The 25,958-nt window shown below is 39.1% G+C and overlaps 1 protein-coding gene across 2 annotated transcripts in view; it reads left to right on the plus strand.

Annotated features, from left to right (window-relative positions):
- NBEA (neurobeachin) overlaps positions 1–25,958 on the plus strand; it is an 867,588-nt gene that overhangs the window by 346,625 nt on the left and 495,005 nt on the right. The window contains exons 25-30 of one of the 2 annotated variants that reach the window (XM_084617023.1): positions 2,990–3,013; positions 6,104–6,284; positions 9,181–9,311; positions 10,646–10,753; positions 12,453–12,621; positions 14,937–15,032. In XM_084617023.1, the coding sequence (XP_084473149.1) occupies positions 2,990–3,013; positions 6,104–6,284; positions 9,181–9,311; positions 10,646–10,753; positions 12,453–12,621; positions 14,937–15,032 (709 nt within the window). The remainder of the gene's footprint in view (positions 1–2,989; positions 3,014–6,103; positions 6,285–9,180; positions 9,312–10,645; positions 10,754–12,452; positions 12,622–14,936; positions 15,033–25,958) is intronic. The other variant, XM_084617024.1, reaches the window with a different exon arrangement.

The following is a 25,958-nucleotide window of genomic DNA, read 5'->3' on the forward strand; positions in this document are numbered from 1 at the left end:
TTCAGTTCAGAGGATAGACCTGCTCTGGGAATGAGTCAGGGTTGTCTAGTGAAGGAAACTGTTGTTTGTAGGACCCCTGCTCCATTTGTTGCAGAAATGCAGGGAATGAAGCAAGGGGATTACAGGAACGGAAGGGACAGTCTCCTTGTTAAGGTAGTTGAATCCTGCTGTGGAGGATTTGATTCTTCTGATGCTAGGCAAGTTGCTTAACCTAGCTTTTAACAGGTGGTCATTTGTTGTGTATACCTCATTTTCTGACTGCTTGACTTGAGAACCTGAGGTCTGATTTGCAGAAGAGCTGAGCACTCTCAACTGCAACTGACCTCAGTGGGAGCTGTGCTTTAAACATATGAAATGCTATATAATGCTAAGAATTTGGAAAAATCAGGTTCTAGATGTCTCAAATTGGGCACCCAAAGTTAGCAGATACTTGCGGACCTTAACATCTCTGTGCCTCAGCCCCCATCTGTAAAATGTGGATGATCATAACCCGCATCTCACAGAGTTATTGTGAAAATAAATTCATTAATGTTTGTGAAGCACTCTAGTGAGGAGCACCATAGAGGAAACCATGAGGAAATTATGAATGCGTCTTCCAAGCAATTTTTAGATAGTGTGGAGTAAATAAGGTCTAGGGACACACCTTGAGCAAATGAAGATACAACAAAATATTGATTTTCTGCTTATTAAGTGAGCACCATCTGTTCTGTGCAGTGAATTGAGGCAGGGCACTTGTGGAAAACATAGTAGGTGATCGTATAATTAAAGACTGTATCATAATGCATGCACACAAGAGGGCTGAAATAAAGTCACACAGGCAAAATATTCAGGTGTTAATTGAGTGCTTGACATTGCAACTTTAACAATTTGCTTTTAACGTAGTTGCTGGTGGGCTTTTTGTTTGTTGGGGGGATTGCATGTGATTTAGTATAAAAATTGCATAGAGCCAAGGATAGGTGCCTTTTAATTTCCAATGGGATGTATGAAATAATACATGAAAATACTAAAATAAATAAAAATGATAAGCATATAGTTTGATCTAATAATGTTGTTTTATGATGATATGCCAGAAAGAGTTCATTTCCCAGTACTAGTTTACTGTTCATTGGGGTAGCAGGGACTGAGGTAATCCTTCAAAGACCTCGCACGGGGAGATATTAATATACATCTTTTTAGCACTTACACTATTTTTGGTGTCTTAAATTTACGTGACATTTTATAAATACAAATAAGACACTCCGTGTGCCCCAAAATTTTTGCAACCATATAAGACAAAATGTGAAAATGCAAAACAAGACAAAGAGCATTCAGGATTGTGAAAAATGCATTTTGTTAAAAGCAACATATGTCGCCAGTTAAAGCATGGGGTGGACAGACTGACAGTTCCAGCTAGTCATTAGTTCATATAAAATGGCAGCCATAACCAGGGACTTAAAGATGTGGGTTAAAGGAGAAAATGGAAAGTTTGGGGCTCAAACAGGGCTTCAGTGAACCTAACGTCAAATCCTCGTCCTATTGAAATCAGTGGGAGTTATGCCATGGATGTGATGGGACCAGGGTTTCACCTGTTTCAGACGCTAAAGAAAAAATGTGGGTGGGTCCCAAAGATGGGTTTAAGCTTAGAGTCCGGACCAAACTTCCACATGTGGAAGGATGGTTAGACACCGTTTCCTGCCAAAAAAGAAAAGAAAACTTCCTTCTCATTTTGCTGGAGTCGCTACTGTGATGGACTATTAGTGTAACATAGCTGGAATGCTTTTGGTTTCAAAAATGTGCTATCTGAATTATGACAGTATTAAAATATTCTTGAAAAATAGGTTTTTTTTTACTTTCATACCTGGAGAATCTTTCTTGTGCTGCAAATCTATTGTGTACAACATCACAGCATCTGAGACACCAAGATTTTGTTCTATGTACAAGGCAAAAACAGATAGCACATTGTGGTAACTGTTAGTAATATATTACATTTTAATATTGACTACCATAAATTGTCTTCAGTGCTGGAGGTGCAGTAGTCTTCTATTTTTCCAAGGGAGTTAGGGCCTAAATTATCAAAAATGACTTGTGATTTTGAGTCCCTCAATTTTTAGATACCCCACTTGCTCAGCACCCACCCTTTAAGGTTTAACAGGTTGGGGATTTAAAATTGTAAAGGCCCCCAAAATAATGTTTAAAAATATGGCTCCTGACAACTTAAATGACAGGCCTGTTGTGGGGAGAGGGCTCTTACTGAGAGCAAGGGGTTCTGACTGAAAATAAAACAAGAAACCCTGCAGAACTGCTAAGATTGGTGTTCTGGGACTAGCCCCAAACTCCCTGAGGTGATCCAAAACTTGGACTTCCACTGGTGGCTCAAATTCATTCAAATGTTTAGTACAGTTTGGGATTAAGTGTGAAAATTGTGCACAACTCTGGTGTATGTGTAACAAGGTATGTTGTGGTGCTCCAATCCAAAGAGCATTACCGCTGAAGAATCAAGCATTTTTTCTTCTGATTTATATGTATGTTTTGTCAATTAATTTTATTCATATGATTTATCTCTCAAATCATAAATACTAAGGCTGAATTTACTTTTTTCAGTTTCAGTTAACTGGAGAACGACACAATTATGTCATGTACTTCCGTGATTTATATAACAAGTAAAATTCTACTGTCGGCATACATTACTAACACATTTTCTCCATGTATATATTTAAAATATGTATTTCGGTTTGGATGGATCAATGTGGAAAGGAGCTGTATAATAAGATTAAAAGAATAGATTTAAAGTCCACACTATGTGCAGTTTAGTTATTTTTTAAGTCTTTGTTTTCAAATGTTCACTTTCTAAGATGCAGTGTTTATTCCTATTATAAATTAATCAGATAAAGATATGATTCCAAGATATTACTTTGTTTCAATTTTACATTGTATTTTCAGTTAACTTTAATAATTTTCTTTTTCTTTTATTGTTGTAATCTGTTGTCTGTTTTGTCTATTGCATGTCCAGGGTTCTAAGGTTAGTATTACTGCTGTAAGTTTCAGTTTTTAAGTTTTTCAAATTTTATTATTTTTGATAATTTGATATTTTGGCTTTTTTAAAAAACAACTTTCATGCCATATTTTAGGATATCGTCAGGGGTAAATTAGATGCATTTATGGACTTTTCCTGAAATGTTTATTTTAGTGTAATCTAATGCATTGGCTAGTGATTATATGCTGCTTATTGTAAACTACCAAGTCAAAGTTAGACAAGTCTATGATCTAATATAAATTGCAGAAGTGTCAGTCTGCTGTGAAAAACTGATTTAGTTCAAGCTCTGGATGTATAACCATCTGGGAATATCATATTGGGAGGTAAAAGAAGATCTACGCCCTTAAGAAAATGTATATGGTTCAATATAGTTAATTGTATTATAGCAATAATCCACAACAGGTAGTCCATTAATAGGCCATTGGTGCATATTGAGGTGAGTCCAAAGGCCATGTTTCTATAACCCCCTGAGAATTGCACCAGCAGCCTACTAATGTATACTCTGGCATGGCTTCTTGATATTCAGATATGGCTTCTTCAGTTTAAATTTCATTTGTGTAAGTGTTTTATATATAAACAATTTGCTACTTTTCTATGTGAATTAATAAATTTTTTCTACTATGAAAAGGGGGTCACAGTAGAAAAATAACAGAAAATAGCAGGGAATAACTGCCTAGAGGAATAGTAGTGGCAGCCCTTCAAAGGGGGAAATGGTGTTTCAAAGGTCTGATTGTCATAATATCATTTGTTTTGTCTTGCTGGACAGATTTTAAATAGTGACAACCCTTCCCAGAATACTCATGTAACTGACATGTCTTGTTCTTTAGAAAAATAAAATGCAATGTTATCTTATCATTCTGATGACAGAAAGACACATTATACCTTTCACGTGTCAGAACAATTGTTTTCTTAATATTGTTTGGCATTATTTGCACTGTTGGTATGTTGTTAAACCTAAACAACTGTTCATTGAGGATATTAAATTCTCAGCAATAGGAAAATAAAGGGTTTTAAAAGAATTTTCTCTATTGTTGTTACGGAAAGAAATGTGTATAACAGGACAAAATAATGTATTTTAAGCTCCTTATTTGTCTTACAGAATCCCTGAAACTGGAACCAAAAGGCTAAAAATTTTCACAAGCACCTGAGCCCCATTTTCAAAAAAGACCTAGGAACTTAAGTCCCATTGATTATCAGTGAAACTTAGGCTCCTAAAGCCAAGGTATTTAGGTGCCTGAAGATGCCGATAGGCACCTTATGGGATTTTCAAAAGCACCTAGGCACCTAATTCTCAGAGATTTTAATGGGAGTTGGCTTCCTAGGAACTTCTGTAAATCCCACTAGACACCTACCTGCATATTTAGACATCTAAATTAATTTAAAGATCTATCCCTAAGAGCTTAACTCACTTTTGAAAATGAGGCTCAGGCTCCAGTCAACTTAGGCACTTTTGAAAATGTTACCCTAAATCATAACCCTTTTTTACATTTATAAAACAATTGCAGACTCAGGAGTGACTTTGCCATGAGCCTAGACTAAGGGAACAGCCCAAGATGGAGACTGTGATTCCATATGGAATGCATGCTGCAACAGGTGTAAACTTGACATGATTTCCTCCCTCTCTAGAGCAGCAGGGAGGGACTAAACTCCCTCCCCTGCTGATCCAGGGAGGGAGTAAACTGTGCTAGGTTGATGCCCAATACAGTGTACATTCCTCAGTGTGTCATTTATTGTGTAGTTGGAGCCAAGACTCTGCCCAGTTCCCACCCCATTCCACTTCTCCCACCTGTCTGTGAGAGTAGGGGCAGGTGGAGACATAGCAGCTCTGCAGAGCCCATTTTCCTTCCTGTGCTGTCATGCAGTTAGTTTGCTCAGAGACATAAAGGGGTGTCATGCACTCCCTTATGCCTTGTACGGCTGTGGTAGCTGGGCCACAATTTGGTTCTATGTAAATCGTAATAATTTTCTCACAGATATTAGACTTCATAATACCTATTACAGCATGCAAGTGTTAATTCATTTTCCCACTCCATTGTTTTAAGTTCACTCATAAGTAATTTACATTGATGAAAAATATAGATAGGCTTGGCAGGATTCAATTTCAATCAACAGATTTTGATAAATGTTGATTTCAACTGACATACTGAAACCAGTGAAAAATAGAGTGATTGGTAAAAGTCAGCGGGAGTGCAGCCTCTCTCTCCCCTTGTGCCTGTATGGATCGGTCATCAACTGTCACAGGAGTGGGGCCATGACAGCGGGGCTGCAGAGAGGTCTCTATGCTGCCACTGAGCCAGTGACACTGGATCTCTTCAGGTGCAAGGTGCAGAGAAGGCTGAAGCCCTGGTGGGCCAGAGTAGACACCGCCAGCCAAGATTGCAAGGAGGAGGCCACCCTGCTTCAGGCAGGAGCCATTCAGTAGCAGGGTGGCCTCACCTATGGCTGGGGATAATCACAGCTTCTCGCAGCCCTGGCCGAGTGTCTCTGCTCTGCTCTGCTCCATCAGGACCATGAACTTCCCTGTACCTTGCGTCTGCCAGGATCAGGTGTTACCAGCCCCACGGCTGTTCAGGGAGCCCTTTGCAACTCCGCTGTCACGGTCCTACTCACTCACTCACTCACCAGCCAGGAATGTGACAGCCATCCCTGGGCACAGAAGCTGTTCAGCAGCAGCATCCCATAGCCAGGGGATCATCCTCCTTGCAACCCTGGCCAGGAGTCTCTGTTCCACCAAGCCAGGACCACAGCCTCCCCTGTACCTTGGGCCCTGATGCCTTGAACCCCCCATCTACACAGGGAGCCCCTTGCAGTCAGTGCTATCCTAAGTCAACCCTCTGCCCCTTTAATTTGCAGCAACTGTAAAAATAAAAATAGGGAAAAAATGAAAAATGTCTTAAAATATAAAACAATATTAACCATTGAAATTATAAAACAAACCTGAATTCTGCCAACCCTAAATATAGGAAATAGGTTTTTTTTTGTAATTTTTCTCATTTACTTATTTATTGTTAACCATTAAAATTGAGATGTGGGTGTGCTATATTTGTTGTTTGAAACTGTTAAGTCTAATATAATTATTTTCTCTTAAAGACTGAATTGGAAAATATTGAAGTGACCCAAGGAATGTCAGCAGAGACAGCAGTGACTTTCCTGAGCCGTCTAATGGCTATGGTTGATGTACTGGTATTTGCCAGTTCTCTAAACTTCAGTGAGATTGAAGCTGAAAAAAACATGTCTTCTGGAGGCTTAATGCGACAGTGCCTAAGGCTGGGTAAGTCTGTATAGAACAACACAGACAGTGTGCATTAAATAATTACTTACAGATCAATGAGCTAAGGCTACAATGAATAAAAGTAGGAATTAACCTGGTTTTGACTATGATGTGATAGACTAAAATACCACAGAGTTTTTATTGACTTGTTACAATAGTTATGATGGTTCTATTGAAACACAAAAATAGATGAGAATCAATCACATGTCCAGATTTAAAGTTGTCATTGATGAAATTCAAATTGTAAATCAGGTTGTAGGATAGTAAAATATTAACACAAGAAAACTAGTGAAAGGAAGAAATACTGTTTCCTTCAAACACTGATCTGCTGTTCTGCTCTTCTGTTGTAAGATTTTTAATTGTGGTCTTTGGTTCTCCAAGAATTGCCTCTGCAGATCCTCTTTTGGGAGAATACACCTCACCCATGCGCCTGTAAAGCATCTAGCAAACAGTGATAGTTTGGACTATGTGTACACAGTTTTGCAAATGAAAACATTCTTTGAAAGGGTCTGAAGAACTGTGACCCCGTGGGTCCTCGTTATCTTTCCCATTGCTGTTGGCAGCAGGTCTTGGAAATATTGTCTTTTCAAATGAATTGCAGCATCATTTGTTGCTGACAAAAAATTATTCAGCTCAGTCAAGAACTGCGTAGACTAGGAGGAATTTAAGAGGGGCCTAATCAAACTACATGAACAACATACAATCTGATGGCAAATTCTGTTTTGTTATTTTCATGCTGTCTATATAACAACACTATATCAAATTTTATTCACAAGCCGTTAGATAGTATAGTTGTGAAAATAATGTTTTTAATGAAAGCGACCTTGACGGATCCAGACTCAGTGGTGTGGAGTGAGCTGCAGAACCACAATGGAACAAAGAAGCCTGCGTTAAAGATAGTATTCTGGTGCACTGATGTCCTATGGTTTTATTTTTAAAACAGACTCTGGATTCAGGAAAGCCTCGTATAACAGCACACCTTTGTTTCAGAGGTGGTTACAAATCCACAGCAAGCTGGCTGAATATTTCCAGCTTTGAAATCTATAAAAATACCATCAGGAGCTCCGTTTTGTTTCATTCAATATCCTTCTGATTTTGGAGCCATGGTTGATCATAGAATATCAGGGTTGGAAGGGACCTCAGGAGGTCATCTAGTCCAACCCCCTGCTCAAAGCAGGACCAATCTCCAATTAAATCATGTTCATCATTAAAAATGATGTTCATTTCAGATTCCCCAGTCTTTAATTAGCTATTCATCAACTGTCCTTCAGTGTTTTATAACTTCTAATAATTTTCTCAAGTGTAGGGATCCCTAAAAGGGAAGTCTTGACAAGGTTTATTCAGAATTCTCACTGCTAGTTCAGAACCAAACCTGCCCACACTTTTTTCCCATTTCCTTCAGATTCCTTAGACTATATTTTGAATTGGAAGATACTGAGATTGGCTATGGTCTATTTTAAGCTGTTACTCCAAACAGTATGATCTGTGAGAATAAGTGCACCTAACCTCAGTGACAGCTAGTTCCCAAAATAAGTATTGGAGCTGCAGATAGCAGTCTCCTGTCTCCCCCCCCCCCCAGTATCCTACAGTTGAGTCATGCTATCAAAGTGGAGAAAACGAGACACTTCTTGGGGATATTACAGGGAAGAGTTTTGGTGGAGGGATAAGGGAAGTTGATGGAGAAGTGGGAAGACAAAAAATGGGTGTCTACCATCTTTGTTCAAGAAAGAGTCTTCTCATTCTGCTGATTATTCTTGTTACCTGTCTCTGAACCCCTTTATATAGTTTTAGAGATATGGTGACCAAGACTGAGCGCACTCTTCTAGGTGAGGTTATACCATTGATTTGTATAAGAGCATTATAATATTTTCTGTGTTATTCTCCATGTATTCCTTATACATTTATATATTTTTTTTGGTTTTGGGGAGGATTTTTTTCTGCTGCTGTGCATTGAGCAGAAAGTCACTGAGCTGTCCACAGTGATGCCCAACGCTTTTTGCTAAATTGCTGCAATTAATGTAGGACCTTAGAAGCAGCAAGTGTAGTTCAAATTATTCTGTTTGTTGTGCATTGCTTTAAGTTGTCAATGTTGAATTCCATCTGCCATCATATTGCATGTTGTTTATCTAGTTTGGCTAAGTCCCTCTTAAATTCCTCGTAGTCTTCTCAGTTCTTGACTGAGCTGAATAATTTTTGTCAGCTGCAAATTTTCATAGAATTATAGAATATCAGGGTTGGAAGAGACTTTAGGAGGTCATCTAGTCCAATCCCCTGCTCAAAGCAGGACAAACCCCAACTAAATCATCCCAGCCAAGGCTTTGTCAAGCCGGGTCTTAAAAACCTCTAAGGCTGTTTTGCCACAACACTTCTCCCACCTTTTCAGATCACTGATAATTATTATTTTCAGTCCTCATGTGGAACCTTGTGGCAGTCTGTTGCTAATCTCTGACGTGACAGAAAATAACCATTGATTCCTACCTTTTGTTTTCTGTCTTCTAGCCACAAAACATGTTAAGGTTGGCTTTGGCAACACTAAGGAGTATGCTTCCAAAAAGAGTGGCTCAACAGGGACAAATATGATCATAATCTAAGAACTTCAGTTACAGGGGAATATTTTGCCTTTTTCAAACTTCTTGTAGCCTTATATACGAGCCTTGTTTAAGACAGCTAGTCATAAAATTAAGGAACCTGATTAACTAAAAACAGAGTGAAATTGGAAAAGTCACCATAATATTTTTTCAGTATCACCAGAATATAATTTAAGAGATTTGTGATGCCTATTTATTTATACAATTGCTACTGGGACATAATCATTCTTTAGAGCTATAGGCACTTCATTAAATGGTAACACTGTAATCACCTAATGATAATGTTCAATTACATCTTTTTTTTTTAGTTTGTTGTGTTGCTGTGAGAAACTGTTTAGAATGTCGACAAAGACAGAGAGAGAGGGTGAACAAATCTTCACTAATCAGCAGTAAAACTCAGGACACTCTTCAGGGTGTCACTGGAACAGCAATGACCAAGGTAATCTAATGTTGTTTACATAGATTGTACCAGTGCTTAAAATGAGCAGGAGATGATAGTAGTTAATTTCTAGATTTCTTTTAAAACAGAAGCTGAATTGTCACCCATTTCCTGGCTCTCAAAAGAAAACCTTTTCTTTTTCATTGAAACAAGAAAAAAATTAAAAGGAAGAAAATAGTTAATTTAATGGTATGAATAGAACTGTTCTCCACACTTTACTCTCTCTCCTACTTCTGCTCCAGAGAGCAAATCTGCTCCCCCACCCTATTGCAATTTGACCTATCTATACATATTTCATTGATTTCTAACGCCTCATGAGATGCATGGCCAAAGCCTGCAATCAGATCTTTGTTGGTGGACTCTTAGATCCTTGTAGAATCCCATTAACTTCAGTGGGGCTCTGTGTGTAAATCGTGGTCTGTCTTTGTGGATATGACTCCAAGAATGGGGTCTAAATTTGTTTGTCACTTACATTTCAGTCACTTTGGTGTCCTTATTATTTAAGTTGCTCATCTCTGAATATTCTCCAATTTGTTCACAGTTTTGGGGGTTGAAGGGCCGTAAACTAAATGTACAGAGACCATCCCTGGTCTCAAAGATGATACTTTGGTATATGCAGCCCAAATTTACTTATGATAATCTCATTACTACTTTCACAATATAGTCTCTTGCCACAAAATACAGTTCAGATAAGACTTATATCCACAAATATGTTTACCCCAAATATTGCTAGATTATTTTATAAAACCATATCAAAAATATATTCTAGCAATTTTGCCAAACTCCGCACAAGACAAACATTGGACAGTAGAAATAGAACACTTCTATATGTTAATTATTATTTGGATTGCAGTGTTTATTGTTTAAAGAAAACAGGTCACATTACTGTAAGTAGAATACTGAACATGCATGGCCTGCATGGGACTCTAATAATAATTCCTTGTATAAAATAGAATGGGGCTGAATTTTCTAAGTTATTTTCAATTATACAAACACATTTTCTGCCTATCACATGCATAGGAAATACTTCTTATTAATAGTACAAAAAAATTAGTCTCCTCTGGGTACAGTAAATATGCTAACTACTAGAGAGTGGTGTATTTGTCTAGTAGGATTAAAACATTGCTTTTGAAGACCATAAACAATTATGTATTTGACTATTCAGTACAAATGCATTAAAATAAGCATCACTGTGTTTGTAGAACCAGTAACTGAATGTTGCCTTTTTTGTCTTCAAGTTAGTACTAATGTATTTAATTTATTTATTGGGGATCAAATAAATGCATTGAATGAAAATATCTGTACAGTTTGGAAAAATAATTTTACATTTTTAGACACCATTGGAAAATGTTCCTGGTAACCTTTCCCCAATAAAGGATCCTGATAGACTTCTTCAGGATGTTGACATTAATCGTCTGCGAGCAGTTGTTTTCCGTGATGTGGTGAGTAATATGGACTGTGGTTTTTCTTTTTGTAGTATATGCACTAATAGTTAAAAGAAAGATTAATGTTACAAATAACTTTCATCTTAAAAAAGGACAGCCTTGGAAGCTGGATGGACTTAAAATCTGTGTTCACCTCCAAAAAATGCTTTCCATATTTTGGGGGAAGAAATCTGCCAAATTCTACATAATTTGTCTTTCTCCTTTTTCTTACAAAATGAAGTGTTTAATAAAAGTGATCTTATTTGGTAAGAAAGATGCCTTATATAATTTCATTGCACTTTACAAGCTGAAACTGATATGCAAACTACATGCAAGGAAAACTTCAACAACCTCTGAAATGCAGCAACCTCTGGGGTGAAATGTTGCACCTCCTTATTGATGCAACATTTATAATCATATAAGATCCAGTTCTGTGGTGGTGCTGAGTAGCTTTATATAACCCATCTATGCTAAATGACTTTAGTATCTCTTCTGGCAGTATTATAGGGGAATGCATGCTGAACCACAAATGCTGATGTAGACTTCTCAGAATAGTTGCTGCATCTGTAAATGGCACAGAAATAAATATAATATCTTCACTCATTTTATGCTATAAATTTATAGTGTGGTCTGGAAGTAAGAGCAAGTGACTGGGAATTCTGACTCTTTAGTTCTATTGCTGAATTTGCCACTTGTTTGTTGTGAGATCTTGGGCAAGTCACTTAACCTTTCTGTGTTTAGGCTTATCTGTTCATTGATTCATAGATTTCCAAAGCCAGAAGGGACAATTGTGATCATCTAGTCTGACCTTCTGTGTGTCACAGGCCATAGAACTCCCAGATTAATTGCTAGAGTATATCTTTTTAGAAAATATTTAATCTTGATTTAAAAATTATCTGTGATGGAGAAACACTCCTAGCTGATTTTGGCTCATAATTGTTTTCAGCTTTGTGTAACTGGCTTTAACACATCAAGCATATACATATTGCTGATTTGGACTTGAGTCTTCTTTCACATTGTAATGTGATCAAGTCATGATCACTTGTACTTGAGCTAACTTTAATTTTTAGTTCTGTGATCAGTTACTATTTACCTGTTAGAAGAAGGTCTAATAAAGGATTCCTTTGTGTTGGTTTCAACACTTTTCGAGTTAGGAAATTGTCACCTATAATTTTTACAAATTCAGAGGATGATCTAGTACTGGCAGCATGAGACTGCCAGCATATGGCACACAAATTGAAGTCCCCTATGATTACACGTTTTTTTTTCTACATGTTTTAGATTGGTATGTAAATTGATGGTCATCCTGTTCCCTAGTGTGGTTTGGTGGTCTGTAGCAAAGCACAAGATGGCGTATTATTTGGTGTCTATCTGTTAAGACATTGATTCGTAAGCATTCAAGATCATTTTGTTCTGAGTGCATCAGAAACAGATAATGCTATTTTTTGACACAGAGGGCTATTCCCCCTCCTCTTTTTCCCACACTGTCCTTCCTAAATAGGTTATTATTAAATGATTATTTTATTATTATTTTATTATTAATCATTATTAAATTATTTTAACATTCCAATTAGTGTATAGGTAATTCAAGAATTGAATTGTAAGCAAGTATAACACCTAAAAAGGTTGATTTTTCTAAAACATATTGATTATCTTGATTTAAAAGTTCCATGTAAGTATCAAGTATGATACATGTGTTTCTTTTTCTCTCACTCAGGATGATAGCAAACAGGCTCAATTTTTGGCTTTGGCAGTAGTTTACTTTATTTCTGTGCTGATGGTCTCCAAGTACCGTGATATACTAGAACCTCAACGGGAGACTGCAAGATGTGGGAGCCAGGCAGGTAGAAATATCAGACAAGAAATAAATTCACCAACAAGTACAGGTACATCTATTTTCCCCACTTATTTTTCATTTTGTTTTTCAGAATTTCCTTGAAATGGTAAATATTTGACTACAAAAACTCTTTTAAATTGTCTGAAAGGTGTGATAGCTAATGAGACTTTTGTTATTCTTTAGTTTCTCCAAGCTTCTTTAATATGTTGGTTGTTAATAAGTTAGATTTAAATTATGAGCTTCTGCTTATTGGGTTTAACTTACTTTCATTTGCTTATTCTGTATTTATGCATCCATTTTTAAATTTATATGTACATTCAATGAAGGAGATGCTTGTGAATTTAAAGTTTTGAAAGGACAAGATATTAAACTGTCAAAGTAAACCTAAAAATTGCCATTTGTCTACTGTGAGCAGCTATCTCTGACTCTAAATGCACTGTCTGAAGTTTGTAATCAGCAAATACAGCTAGCTCCGTAGTTGAAGTTACTTCTGTTTAAACTTAGTCTTGTGAAAAGCTAATATAGCAAGGACTACTAACTCTCTTGAGTCCTGCTGTCTTGCTAGTTTGGGTCTGCATTGAAAAGCTCCTGGAAGTCTAATATACCAGAATTGTTGCCTTTATTGCATTCTTTACCTGATTAGTGTGAATTCTTATTTTTTCATGGCAACTGATATCCCAGTCTTTGGGGATACTATCTGTCAGCTGCAGAACCTGCCAAGAGTTTAGTATCCAAATACGTTCCTCCACTGTTAGTAATGTTCAGTCTGCCAGTCCAATGGCTTATTTAAGCAGATTGGTTTATGACTGTGCTCTGTTTTCTCTCTCAGAACAGCCATATAAATATATTGGAAAAGAGTGATTAGAAATCAGTGGCCAAATCTCTGCATGTTGTTTTTCATGAACATGTTGCTTCTTGTACTGAATTTGATTTGCTGTCTTAGTTTCTGGAACTGCTGATTTACATATCACGTATAATGTAATTTAAATTCATGTCCTATTTGCTTTTATTTAGGGCTGTCAAATGATTTAAAAAGTTGCAATTAATAGTGAGATAAAAAAAGTTGTGATTAATCAGTTTTAACCACACTTTCAAACAATAATAGAAAACCAATTTAAATATATTATAAATATTGGGATGTTTTCTACATTTTCAGATATATTGATTTCAATTACAACACAGAATACAAAATGTATACTGCTCACTTTATATTATTTTATTACGAATATTTGCACTGTAAAAAAGATGAACAGAAGTAGTATTTTTAATTTACATCATACAAGTACTATAGTACAATCTCTTTATCATGATAGTGAAACTTACAAATGTAGCATTATTTCTTCATAACTGCACTCAAAAAACAAAACAGTGTAGTCTCTAAAGTTTTACAAGTCCACTGAGTCCTACTTCTTGTTCAGCCAATCGCTAAGACAAACAAGTTTGTTTACATTTTCAGGAAAACCGCTTCTTTTTTACAGTGTCACCTGAAAGGGAGAACAGGTGTTTGCATGGCATTGTTGTAGCGATCATTGCAAGGTGCCAGACATGCTAGTGCCAGATATGCTAAATATTCATACGTCCCTTCATGCGTTGACTTGTAGATTGTACTATTTTTTTTGTTTACGGTGCAAATATTTGTAATACAAAAATTTTATAAAGTGGGCACTGTACACTTCATATTCTGTGTTGTGGCTGAAATCAATCTATTTGAAAACGTAGAAAAACTTCCAAAATATTTATAATAAATTTAAATTAGAATTCTGTTATGGTTTAACAGTGTGATTAAAACTGCAATTAAATCACGACTTTTTTTTTAATCTAGTTAATTTGTTTTGCATTAAAACTTCAGTTAACTGGAATTAATTGACAGCCGTATATATTGACAGCCCTTTTATTCATTTTATCTAATTCACTGTTATATCTTAGCTTGCTTACTTTCTACCTTTGTATGCTAAGCTTTTTTAAAAAAAATCCATGTCCTCATTGGCTGTTTTCATTTAATAAACTTATATTTAAATGGTCAGCTATGAGAAACCATAATTTTATGTTGTATTTAATGTGTCCTTCCTGGTCATATGCTGTGGTGCTGGAGTAGGAAACTGCTTGTTTCAATTAACTATTTCAGCCATTTTTGTCTTTGTCTTTTTCCCTATAAATGTTGTTCTTATGATTCCCTACTAATTGGTCTGATGTTTCCTATCTCTTGATACATAACTTGTTTCCTTCCTTCAGAAATGCATTTTTGTTAATAGTTCCATAGTTGCATGTTTCAATGAGATAGGACTTCTGCCATGGATCCACAGTGGATCAGATCACAGGCGATTATTAGCTGGCTCACATTTGATTCCATGATTTTCTCCACAGTTGTGGTCATACCATCTATCCCTCACCCAAGTTTGAACCATGGATTCCTTGCCAAGTTAATTCCTGAGCAGAGCTTTGCCCACTCATTTTACAAAGGTAATATTAACATCATCTCCTAACCTGTTTGGGTGTCCTTATTTAATGTAATGTAATTAAATAACTAACCGTGATGTAATTGTTGGTAAATAAGCATACGCCTCAGGTTACATGGAGATCAGACTGTCACCTGATGAGAATACCCTTAAGACAAGGCTTTCTTCCTGGCTACATTTTCTTTAGGAAATATCTTTCCTACTTCCTCTACCATTTGTTCATTTCAGTGACACCTACTAAATTAATTAATAGTAGGTAAACAAAAAATTAGTGTTAAGGTAGAGAGAGATGAGAAGGAAGTTTTGAATGTTTTTGGTTTGGGCTTATTCTTTTTCTTCTTGCTGCAACAATACCTCCTTTAGTTATGAAAACAAATCAGACCTATTCTAAAGATATTGCATACAGGGAATAAATTAAATCTTCAGTACTACTTTTTTTGTGCCCCCTTTCCTCACATCCCCTACCTTTTCTTCCTTTCCTTTTCTTTTTTCTTTCACTTCTTGTTTGTATGTAAACCTTTATATTGTATATAATGTAAAGTTTTATTTTGTGTGTTGTTGATTGCTGTACTGTGCTATTCTGGAGAGAGACAGTTTCTGCAGTCACAGCAAATGTTTTGTAATACAGGCTGGTTTTTCAGATAGAAAATATGCATATGCATGGACTATGTTTTTCAAATGTAAGGGATTTGCATATGTACAAAGTTAAATAGGTACATTTGTAGCCAAGTGTGCATGTGAATTTCCCAACTTGTGTGCACATTATGGTGGAAGTGCAAAAAGTGAATGGATACAACCATACTTTATCTGATGATCGGGCTGTCTGTGTCACTCTGATAAAAACCTAAAGAGTAAAAAGAATGATAAATACAAAGAAAAAATAGTAATTAATTCTGTAACTACTTCTGATAAAATATGAGGAATAGGATGACTTCCTAGTTCACTAAGAATACTTAGCACTTATATGGTGCTTTTCATGTTCCAAGTGCTTTACAATGTTAAACCCTTCAATCAAGCATTCTCACAAACAATGTTTGGTGGCCTCGGAGTGTGGTCACCAATTCTTTCTGGTGGCCGCTCTGACAATTTTTCCTAAAATACTTAATTAACTTTAGCAAATACAAAAACATGCACATATACATGTCCAAATCATTGTTATTTATTTATGTGGGGTTTTGTCTGCAGACGCAATAATAAAAATAATGTACAGTTGTCTCTTATTTTTTACTGAACCAAAATGGAATCGCAACACAAATAAGTTGCTCTGCATGTTCTTGTCTTTTTTGTCGTTTCTTTTGCGCTTTTTTATAATTAAGACTTGCTAGGTAGTAAGCTAGCTGGGAGACACTGAAAAGTCATATTAACAAACATACAAATATTGTTTTTCACAGCAGAGACTTGCTCAGCCCCAGCAAACCAGGGAGAAATTAAGGCCTGGATGGGGAGGTGGGTAGGGCGGCAGCAGGGGCTGGGGCAATGGGGGGATGGGTGGGGGACTAGGGACGGCAGCGGATGCTGGGGCAACGTGGGGGGTGGTGAGCCTGGGGATGGCACCGAAACCTGGAGCTTGCTGCTGTGTGCCCAGAGCCTGCCGCCCCACTGGCTCCAGGAAGGTAGGGAACTCACACCAGTTGTCTGTTCCTCTGGCATTTGTGACTCCAGAGGCAGGCAGGGCCCAACCCCTTCTGGCGGCCCCAGGTGAGGAGCTTCTGCTCCTCCCGGCCTTATCACTGCCCAGGAGCCTGTGGCCACAAGAAAAGCCACTGGTGGACGCATTTGAGAAATGGTGATCTATTAGATAAAGTTCTGTATGTCTCAGTCCCTCATTTATGAATCTTCATAGTTTATGACTTCAATAATTCATTTCAAATTCAAATGTTTCTAACCTGAATTTCAGTATTTTTCCTCCCATAAAGTTTCCCCATTATTGCCAAAAATAAATATAATATATATATATATTATATATATATATATTTAATCTTTTTTACTTCAGGATCATTCAGTGAGCTTTTTGTCACTTCGGTGTGCTAATTTAATAATCTTAGTTGTGACATAACTGGCATACTTACCCACCCTTTATAAAAGGAATTGTATGCTGTTAATTCAGAAGTGCTGCAAAATAAACCCTAAAATATATTTGAATCCTGTTTCCTCATTACTTTCTTGTTCCGCATTTATAGCACCTTTTTATATAGCAGGCATTAGGATATTTCATTTTTAGCCACATCTGCTTGCAAATCAAAACATACAAAGCAATACAGACAATTTAAAAAATATTAAATTTTATGCAATAAAAAGGATATATAAACAAGATTAATATTGTTGTTTGTACAAAATATGGCACTTGAAATAAAGACAGGTAGCAAACATAGAAAAGATTAGTTTTGCCATTTATATGCAGTATGGTTCTTGAGATAAAATATAAGTAGCAAGAGTGTAAAAAAAAAAAGTATAGATTCTTAAAATAGAGCGGATGGGTGGACATAGAGAGTAAATCAAAATATTTAAGAGGAGGCTTTTTTTATATCCATCATGTCTCCTCTACTGTACATTACAATAATAATTTTGCCTTCAGGAATGGGCAGTAAGTTTGTCTCATTTGTTAAAGTCATATATTTATTGAACATATATATTGGATTTAACCAGGCCTTACACTGAGTATGTTAAGAGTTCATTCTTTGCCAGCCTATTGTTATAATTGTGTTGAAAGTTTGGTGAGATATTAGCAGCATGTTCTATCACTATTGTTGGAATTATGTCAGGGCTCTTCAGGGCTGGAACATTAGTAATTCAGGAAGAAACACTGGCTGCTTATAAGCAATCAACCTTTCATAGAACCATAGAATATCAGGGTTGGAAGGGACCTCAGGAGGTCTCCTAGTCCAACCCCCTGCTCAAAGCAGGACCAATCTCCAACTAAATCATCCCAGCCAGGGCTTTGTCAAGCCTGACCTTTAAAATGTCTAAGGAAGGAGATTCCACCACCACCTCCTTAGGTAACGCATTCCAGTGTTTCACCACCCTCCTAGTGAAAAAGTTTTTCCTAATATCCAACCTAAACCTCCCCCACTGAAACTTGAGACCATTACTGCTTGTTCTGTCATCTGCTACCACTGAGAACAGTCTAGATCCATCCTCTTTGGAACCCCCTTTCAGGTAGTAGAAAGCAATTATCAAATCCCCCCTCATTCTTCTCTTTTGCAGACTAAACAATCCCAGTTCCCTCAGCCTCTCCTCATAAGTAATGTGTTCCAGTCCCCTAGTCATTTTTGTTGCCCTCCGCTGGATGCTTTCCAATTTTTCCACATCCTCCTTGTAGTGTGGGGCCGAAAACTGGACACAGTACTCCAGATGAGGCCTCACCAGTGTCGAATAGAGGGGAAGGATCATGTCCCTTGATCTGCCGGCAATGCCCCTACTTATACAAACCAAAATGCCATTGGCCTTCTTGGCAACAAGGGCACACTGTTGACTCATATCCAGCTTCTCATCCACTGGAACCCCTAGGTCCTTTTCTGCAGAACTGCTGCCGAGCCATTCGGTCCCTAGTCTGTAGCGGTGCATGGGATTCTTCCGTCCTAAGTGCAGGACTCTGCACTTGTCCTTGTTGAACCTCATCAGATTTCTTTGGCCGAATCCTCTAATTTGTCTAGGTCCCTCTGTATCCTATCCCTACCCTCCAGTGAATCTACCTCTCCTCCTAGTGTAGTGTCATCTGCAAACTTGCTGAGGGTGTAATCCACAACATCCTGCAGATCATTAATGAAGATATTGAACAAAACCAGCCCCAGGACCAACCCTTGGGGCACTCCACTTGATACCGGCTGCCAACTAGACCTGGAGCCATTGATCACTGCCTGTTGAGCCCGACGATCTAGCCATCTTTCTATCCACCTTATAGTCCATTCATCCAGCCCATACTACTTTAACTTGCTGGCAAGAATACTGTGGGAGGCCATATCAAAAGCTTTGCTAAAGTCAAAGAATAACATGTCCACTGCTTTTCCCTCATCCACAGAGCAGTTATCTCGTCATAGAAGGTAATTAGATTAGTCAGGCATGACTTTCCCTTGGTGAATCCATGCTGACTGTTCCTGATCACTTTTCTCTCGTCTAAATGCTTCAGAATTGATTCCTTGAGGATCTGCTCCATGATTTGTTCAGGGATTGAGGTGAGGCTGACTGGCCTATAGTTCCCCGGATCCCCCTCCTTCCCTTTTTTAAAGATGGGTACTACATTAGCCTTTTTCCAGTCGTCAGGGACCTCCCCTGATCACCTTGAGTTTTCAAAGATAATGGTCAATGGCCATGCAATCACATCCGCCAACTCCTTTAGCACCCCTAGATGCAGCACATCCAGCCCCATGGACTTGTGCTCTTCCAGCTTTTCTAAATAGTCCTGATCCACTCCTTTTGCCACAGAGGGCTGGTCACCTCCCCAGTGCAGGAGTCTTGGAGCTGACCTTGTTCATGAAGACAGAGGTGAAAAAAGCACTGAGTACTTTAGCTTTTTCCACATCCTCTGTCACTAGGTTGCCTCCCTCATTCAGTAAGGGGCCCACACTTTCCTTGACTTTCTTCTTGTTCCTAACATACCTGAAGAAACCCTTCTTGTTACTCTTAACATTTCTTGCTAGCTGCAACTCCAAGTGCGATTTGGCCTTCCTGATTTTACTCCTGCATGACTGAGCAATATTTTTATACTCCTGCCTGGTCATTTGTCTAATCTTCCACTTCTTGTAAGCTTCTTTTTTGTGTTTAAGATCGGCAAGGATTTCACTGTTAAGCCAAGCTGGTCGCCTGCCATATTTACTATTCTTTCTACACATTGAGATGGTTTGTTCCTGTAACCTCAATAAGGATTCTTTAAAATACAGCCAGCTCTCCTGGACTCCTTTCCCCTTCATGTTATTCTCCCAGGGGATCCTGCCCATCAGTTCCCTCAGGGAGTCAAAGTCTGCTTTCTGAAGTCCAGGGTCCGTATTCTGCTGCTTTCCTTTCTTCCTTGTGTCAGGTTTCTGAACTCGACCATCTCATGGTCACTGCCTCACAGGTTCTCATCCACTTTTGCTTCCCCTACTAATTCTTCCCTTTTTGTCAGCAGTAGGTCAAGAAGAGCTCTGCCCCAGTTGGTTCCTCCAGCACTTGCACCAGGAAATTGTCCCCTACACTTTCGAAAACTTCTTGGATTGTCTGTGCACCGCTGTATTGTTCTCCCAGCAGATATCGGGGTGATTGAAGTCTCCCATGAGAGCCAGAGTCTGCAGTCTAGCAACTTGCATTAGTTGCTGGAAGCTTCATCCACTGCATACCCCTGGTCTGGTGGTCTATCGCAAACTCCCACCAGGACATCACCCTTGTTGCTCACACTTCTAAACTTAATCCAGAGACGCTCAGGTTTTTCTGCAGTTTCATACCGGAGCTCTGAGCAGTCATACTGCTCTCTTACATACAATGTAATTCCCCCATCTTTTCTGCCCTGCATGTCCTTCCTGAACAGTTTATATCCATCCATGAGAATACTCCAGCCATGTGGCTTACCCCACCAAGTCTCTGTTATTCCAATCACATCATAATTCCTTGACTGTGCCAGGACTTCCAGTTCTCCCTGCTTGTTTCCCAGACTTCTTGCATTTATGTATAGGCACTTAAGATAACTCGCTGATGATCCCGCTTTCTCCGTATGAGGCAGGAGCTCTCCTGCTTATGCTTCCTCCCGGTATCCCACTTCCCCCTTACCTCAGGGATTTGGTCTCCTTCCCCCGGTGAACCTAGTTTAAAGCCCTCCTCACTTAGTTAGCCAGCCTACTTGCGAAGATGCTCTTCCCCCCTTCGTTAGGTGGAGCCCGTCTCTGCCTAGCACTCCTCCTTCTTGGAACACCGTCCCATGGTTAAAGAATCCAAAGCCTTTTCTCTGACGCCACCTGTGTAGCCATTTGTTGACTTCCACGATTCGATGATCTCTTCCCAGGCCTTTTCCTTGCACAGGGAGGATGGACAAGAACAGCACTTGCACCTCAAACTCCTTTATCCTTCTTCCCAGAGCCACGTAGTCTGCAGTGATCCGCTCAAGGTCATTCTTGGCAGTATCATTGGTGCCCACATGGAGAAATAGGAAGGGGTAGCGATCTGAGGGCTTGATGAGTCTCGGCAGTCTTTCCGTCCCATCGTGAATCCTAGCTCCTGGCAAGCAGCAGACTTCTCGGTTTTCCCGGTTGGGGTGGCAGATAGAAGACTCAGTCCCCCTGAGGAGGGAGTCCCTGACCACCTCCACCCTCCTCCTTCTCTTGGGAGCAGTGGTCGTGGAACTCAGTTCCCTAAGACAATGCATCTCATGCCTTCCGATCAGCGGAGTCTCCCTCTCTCCCTTCCCTCAGATGTATCATCTAGTCCACTCTCCGCATTATTCATATGTGGAGAGAACATGAAAATGGTTGCTTACCTGTATCTGCATTGCTGGTACATGGACGCTCCCCTTTCTTCTGGAGGTCACATGTTGCCAAATTTCTTCACCATCTTTCTGTCCCCGCTGCGCAGCCTGCTCTGAATCTTCAGAATGTTGTGCCTGTAGAAGCATATTTTGACGTCTGTCTAGGAAATCTTCAGTTTCTCTTATGCAACGCAGGGTCGATACTTGTTTTTCCAGACCTTGAACCTTCTCTTCCAATATGGAGACCAGCTTGCACTTTGTACAAACAAAATTGCTTCTGTCCTGTGGAAGAAAGACAAACATGTCACATCCTGTGCAGGTCACAACAGCTGAACACTCACCATGCATATTACCTTCTTTCTAAGAGCTTCCTCGGGTGTTGTTGTAACTACTCATAGAAGCCTGCAAGATGAAAGCCTCAGTGGGCTTTCCCCAGGCAAACTCCCTCTGTTAGCCTCTCTGCTGTTCTCTGCTCAGCTGGTTTGCAGCTGACTGCCTTTTTAAAACAGTCAGGCCCACTCAAGGCTCACCTGGAACAAAGCACTCCCAATTCATACTTTTTAAAAAATCAAGCATCTGGTCAAACTGACAAACTGTCCCTGCAACAGACACTCAGATACTCACCAACACAGCCCCCCTAATGCAGCACTTAATGTACCTCCTCTCGGACAGATCCCAGGGAAACTCCCTCTGTTAGCCTCTCCGCTGTTCACCGAGCTGTTCACTGTTTTCCGCCTAAGGCCGCAGTTCAGTTTCTTGCAGGAGGAGGATGTCAATCATGTTGTTCTGCATAATGTGAACTAGGAAGTCACTTTTTGGTCAGGACATATCTTCAGCCATGGCAAATTCAGAGTGATGAGCCTATGAGTCTCTTAAAGTGGATCTGGAGGGAGTCACTGTTTCCATTGTTGTACAATCTGGGATTTCACTGAGCGATGTTCAGATGATGACATTAGTTGTCCCTTAGCATGTAAATTTTCAATAAGGCAAAGGCACAGGAAGTGCTTCAGGTTCATTGTGGGTCATGACCACTGCCCCCAGAAGATAGTACTTTTTGGGTTGACAGCAGCCCCCAAGGTATTCACCAAGTGCTCGCCTAGGATTGCAGCTCATCTATGTTGTTAGATCCTTCCAGTGTGTTTGTATCTGGGCAACTGACTCAAAAGACCTCAATCTTAGAGCATAGTATTTCACTTCAATCATATGAGTTCCCCTATTCATATCTCTTAATCTGCAAGTAAGCAAAGAAATCTATCTTGGCCTCAATTTTGGTTCTGACTTTTATAGAGACCACCCTAGAACCTACCAGGGCTCTGTCCTAACTCAAGTCAGGTTCTGTGAGCTCATCCAAATGATGTCATCCAAGTGGTCCAAGCGAAAAGACCCAGTGACATTTTATCTGAGAGCAATAGGCTGGATAGTGGCCTTTTGTCACCACCTTTGCAAGTTAGTGGGAGCAACCCTTGTGCATCTGGTACAAAAAACAAAGATTCTTATCTCAGATATGGTAACTTACCCTTTTAGCAGCTGGAAGACTCTATGCTGTGGTTGACTTCGACTGAGAATGTCTTGTAGTGGCTGTCCTTTCAGATGGTTCCTCAAATGGTGATAGGTACATATCTTCTCATCTAAATTGGGGTGAAAATTTAGACTCTAATTGCCTATGGTTTTTGGAAGCTTCAGGAATTAGATCTCTGCATATAACTTGCTAGAGTTCAGGGCATTACTTTCTCCTACAGATCAGAGAGTAGCCAGCACAGATTTTCAGACAGTGTGGGTCTCACGTATCACTTTAATAGAATAGGGAGAAAAGGGAGAGTTCGGGTGCTTCAGTGGTGTCAGAAGGAAATTAGTCTGTTGGAATGCAGTATTTGGAGAAAAGTGCCCCCTCTCCCCAAAACATAGCCAAAATCCTGAGCTGGAAAGATGAAGATCAGCAGTCACTTAGATCTTCAGTGGCATGTTTGTTAGTTGCAAGGTGGGTCATTTGGACATGAACACATTTTCTACAAGTCAAAACACGTGTTCCACATTTTACTTGAGAACTGATGCAGTTTCACAGTATATCAGATGCATCTATTTTATGCTGTGAAAAAGGGCTCCTTTATGCTTTTTTTCTCTGTTTTCTTTCCTCCCCAGAATACTTAGGAAATGTTTAGCAGGACAGACTCAGAATGATTTTTAGTCAAGCTGGCATGATTTTCAGAGTTGCTGGTTTCTGTCCAAAGATCATCCATTCACTCTCTTCTGTGTCAAGATCTGCTGTCCGTAGAAAAACATCCAGATCTCAGGTTCCTTAACCTGACAGTATGGCTGCAGGGTTTCTAGGACAAGACATTTTATGATTACCTGAGGAGATCCAGGCAGTCTTGATAGAGTCCAGAAAGCCATGTGCTAGGAAGTGTTATGCTACTAAATAGAACTGGTCTGAAAAGTTTTCTCCAGATAGTTTCCTGTCCAGATCTAATGATCATAGGTTTCCCCTGTCTCTGGTGTAACCAAAGTTATCCCTGGCTACTCTAAAGATTTACTTAGTTGATATTTTTTCCTACTATGTCCTTGTGAAAGAGAACCATAGTGTCTAGTATTAGGGGTAGACGTGTTAGTCTGTATCCACAAAAACAACAAGGAGGCCGGTGGCACCTTAAAGACTAACAGATTTATTTGGGCATAAGCTTTCCTGGGTAAAAAACCCACTTCTTCAGATGCACTTCTTCAGAACCATAGTGTCTGTCATCCTGAGAAGGGAAAATATAAAGAGCTTAACAAATTTTGGTTCCCTCCCATCTGGTAGCCAATAATCTTTGGGACTAGAATTTGGTGATGAATAAAATCATGGAAAGGCCTTTTGAACCCAGATGTTCTTGTTCTTTGTACCACTTAATGGACATTGCCTCACCCACGAGAATCTTGGAGTTGCAGATACCATCGGCTAACCACCTTATACAATATTCCACAAAGACAAGTGGTACATAAATCTCACCCCCAATTTTTTGCCAGAAAATTAATCGGATTTTCACCTCAGTCCATATCACTGTTTGTTTTTTCCCCAAAGTCCTGTTAGCGGACTGGTGGGATGAAACTACGCACTGTGAATGTTTGAAGTATTGGCTTTTTCTTAGACAGAACTAAATATCTTAGAAAGTTCAGCAGACTACTTGTCTTTGCAGAAATATCTGAGACTCAAGTCATCTTGATCCAAAGGCTGTCTAAGTGGATAATACTTATGCATCTAGTGAAGCTACAAAATTGCTATCCCTGTACCTGAATGTCTTGTGGCTCGCTCAACCAGAAAAGTGCCAGCTTCAATAGTAGATCCACAACATACTTCTGTCTTAAATCTCTAGCCTTGTAATGTGGACATGGTTCACACGGTCTGAAATCTCTGTTATCTCAACATTGCATGAAGGCTGTTCTTCATAAACTGTTTGACTTGCAAGGTTTCCCAGCCCAGCGCTTCAGAAACTGTTTAACTTGCAAGGTTTCCCAGCCCTTCAAAGAGGTCATTGTTATAACTAGCCTCCTTCACCAAAGGTTTGTGGAGACAATATCATTGTCCAAATAATTGAGAACCATTCCCTGGATTCCTCCCTATTTCCCTCATCTTACTTCCCCAAAAAATATTCCCTAATGAATCTGCAAAATTATTTCCACATCATACAAGTATTTTCTGAAGTTGCACATGCCGGCTATTACATAAACCTACAAAAGCAAGGGAAATAGAGTTCACAATAAGTGTGTGCTGTTATTTGTCCTTACCTTGTATTCATATAGGTTTTTAACTACAAACAAAACTGGTGTCAGTACTCTTTTTTTTTTCCTCTATTTGCTGGAATTTCTACAACTCACATATAGTATTTCCTTGTGTATTCAGGTTTCAGAGTAACAGCCGTGTTAGTCTGTATTCGCAAAAAGAAAAGGAGTACTTGTGGCACCTTAGAGACTAACCAATTTATTAGAGCATAAGCTTTCGTGAGCTACAGCTCACTTCCTCAGATGCATATCGTGGAAACTGCAGCAGGCTTTATATATACACAGAGAATATGAAACAATACCTATTCCCACCCCACTGTCCTGCTGGTAATAGCTTATCTAAAGTGATCATCAGGTGGGCCATTTCCAGCACAAATCCAGGTTTTCTCACCCTCCACCCCCCCACACAAATTCACTCTCCTGCTGGTGATAGCCCATCCAAAGTGACAACTCTTTACACATTGTGCATGACAATCAAGTTGGGCTATTTCCTGCACAAATCCAGGTTTTCTCACATCCCCCCCACCCCCATACACACACAAACTCACTCTCCTGCTGGTAATAGCTCATCCAAACTGACCACTCTTCAAGTTAAAATCCAAGTTAAACCAGAACATCTGGGGGGGAGGGGGGGAGGAAAAAACAAGAGGAAACAGGCTACCTTGCATAATGACTTAGCCACTCCCAGTCTCTATTTAAGCCTAAATTAATAGTATCCAATTTGCAAATGAATTCCAATTCAGCAGT

Source organism: Lepidochelys olivacea, assembly GCF_965140295.1.
Source record: "Lepidochelys olivacea isolate rLepOli2 genome assembly, chromosome: 1".
In the NCBI taxonomy this organism is placed as follows: Eukaryota; Metazoa; Chordata; order Testudines; family Cheloniidae; genus Lepidochelys; species Lepidochelys olivacea.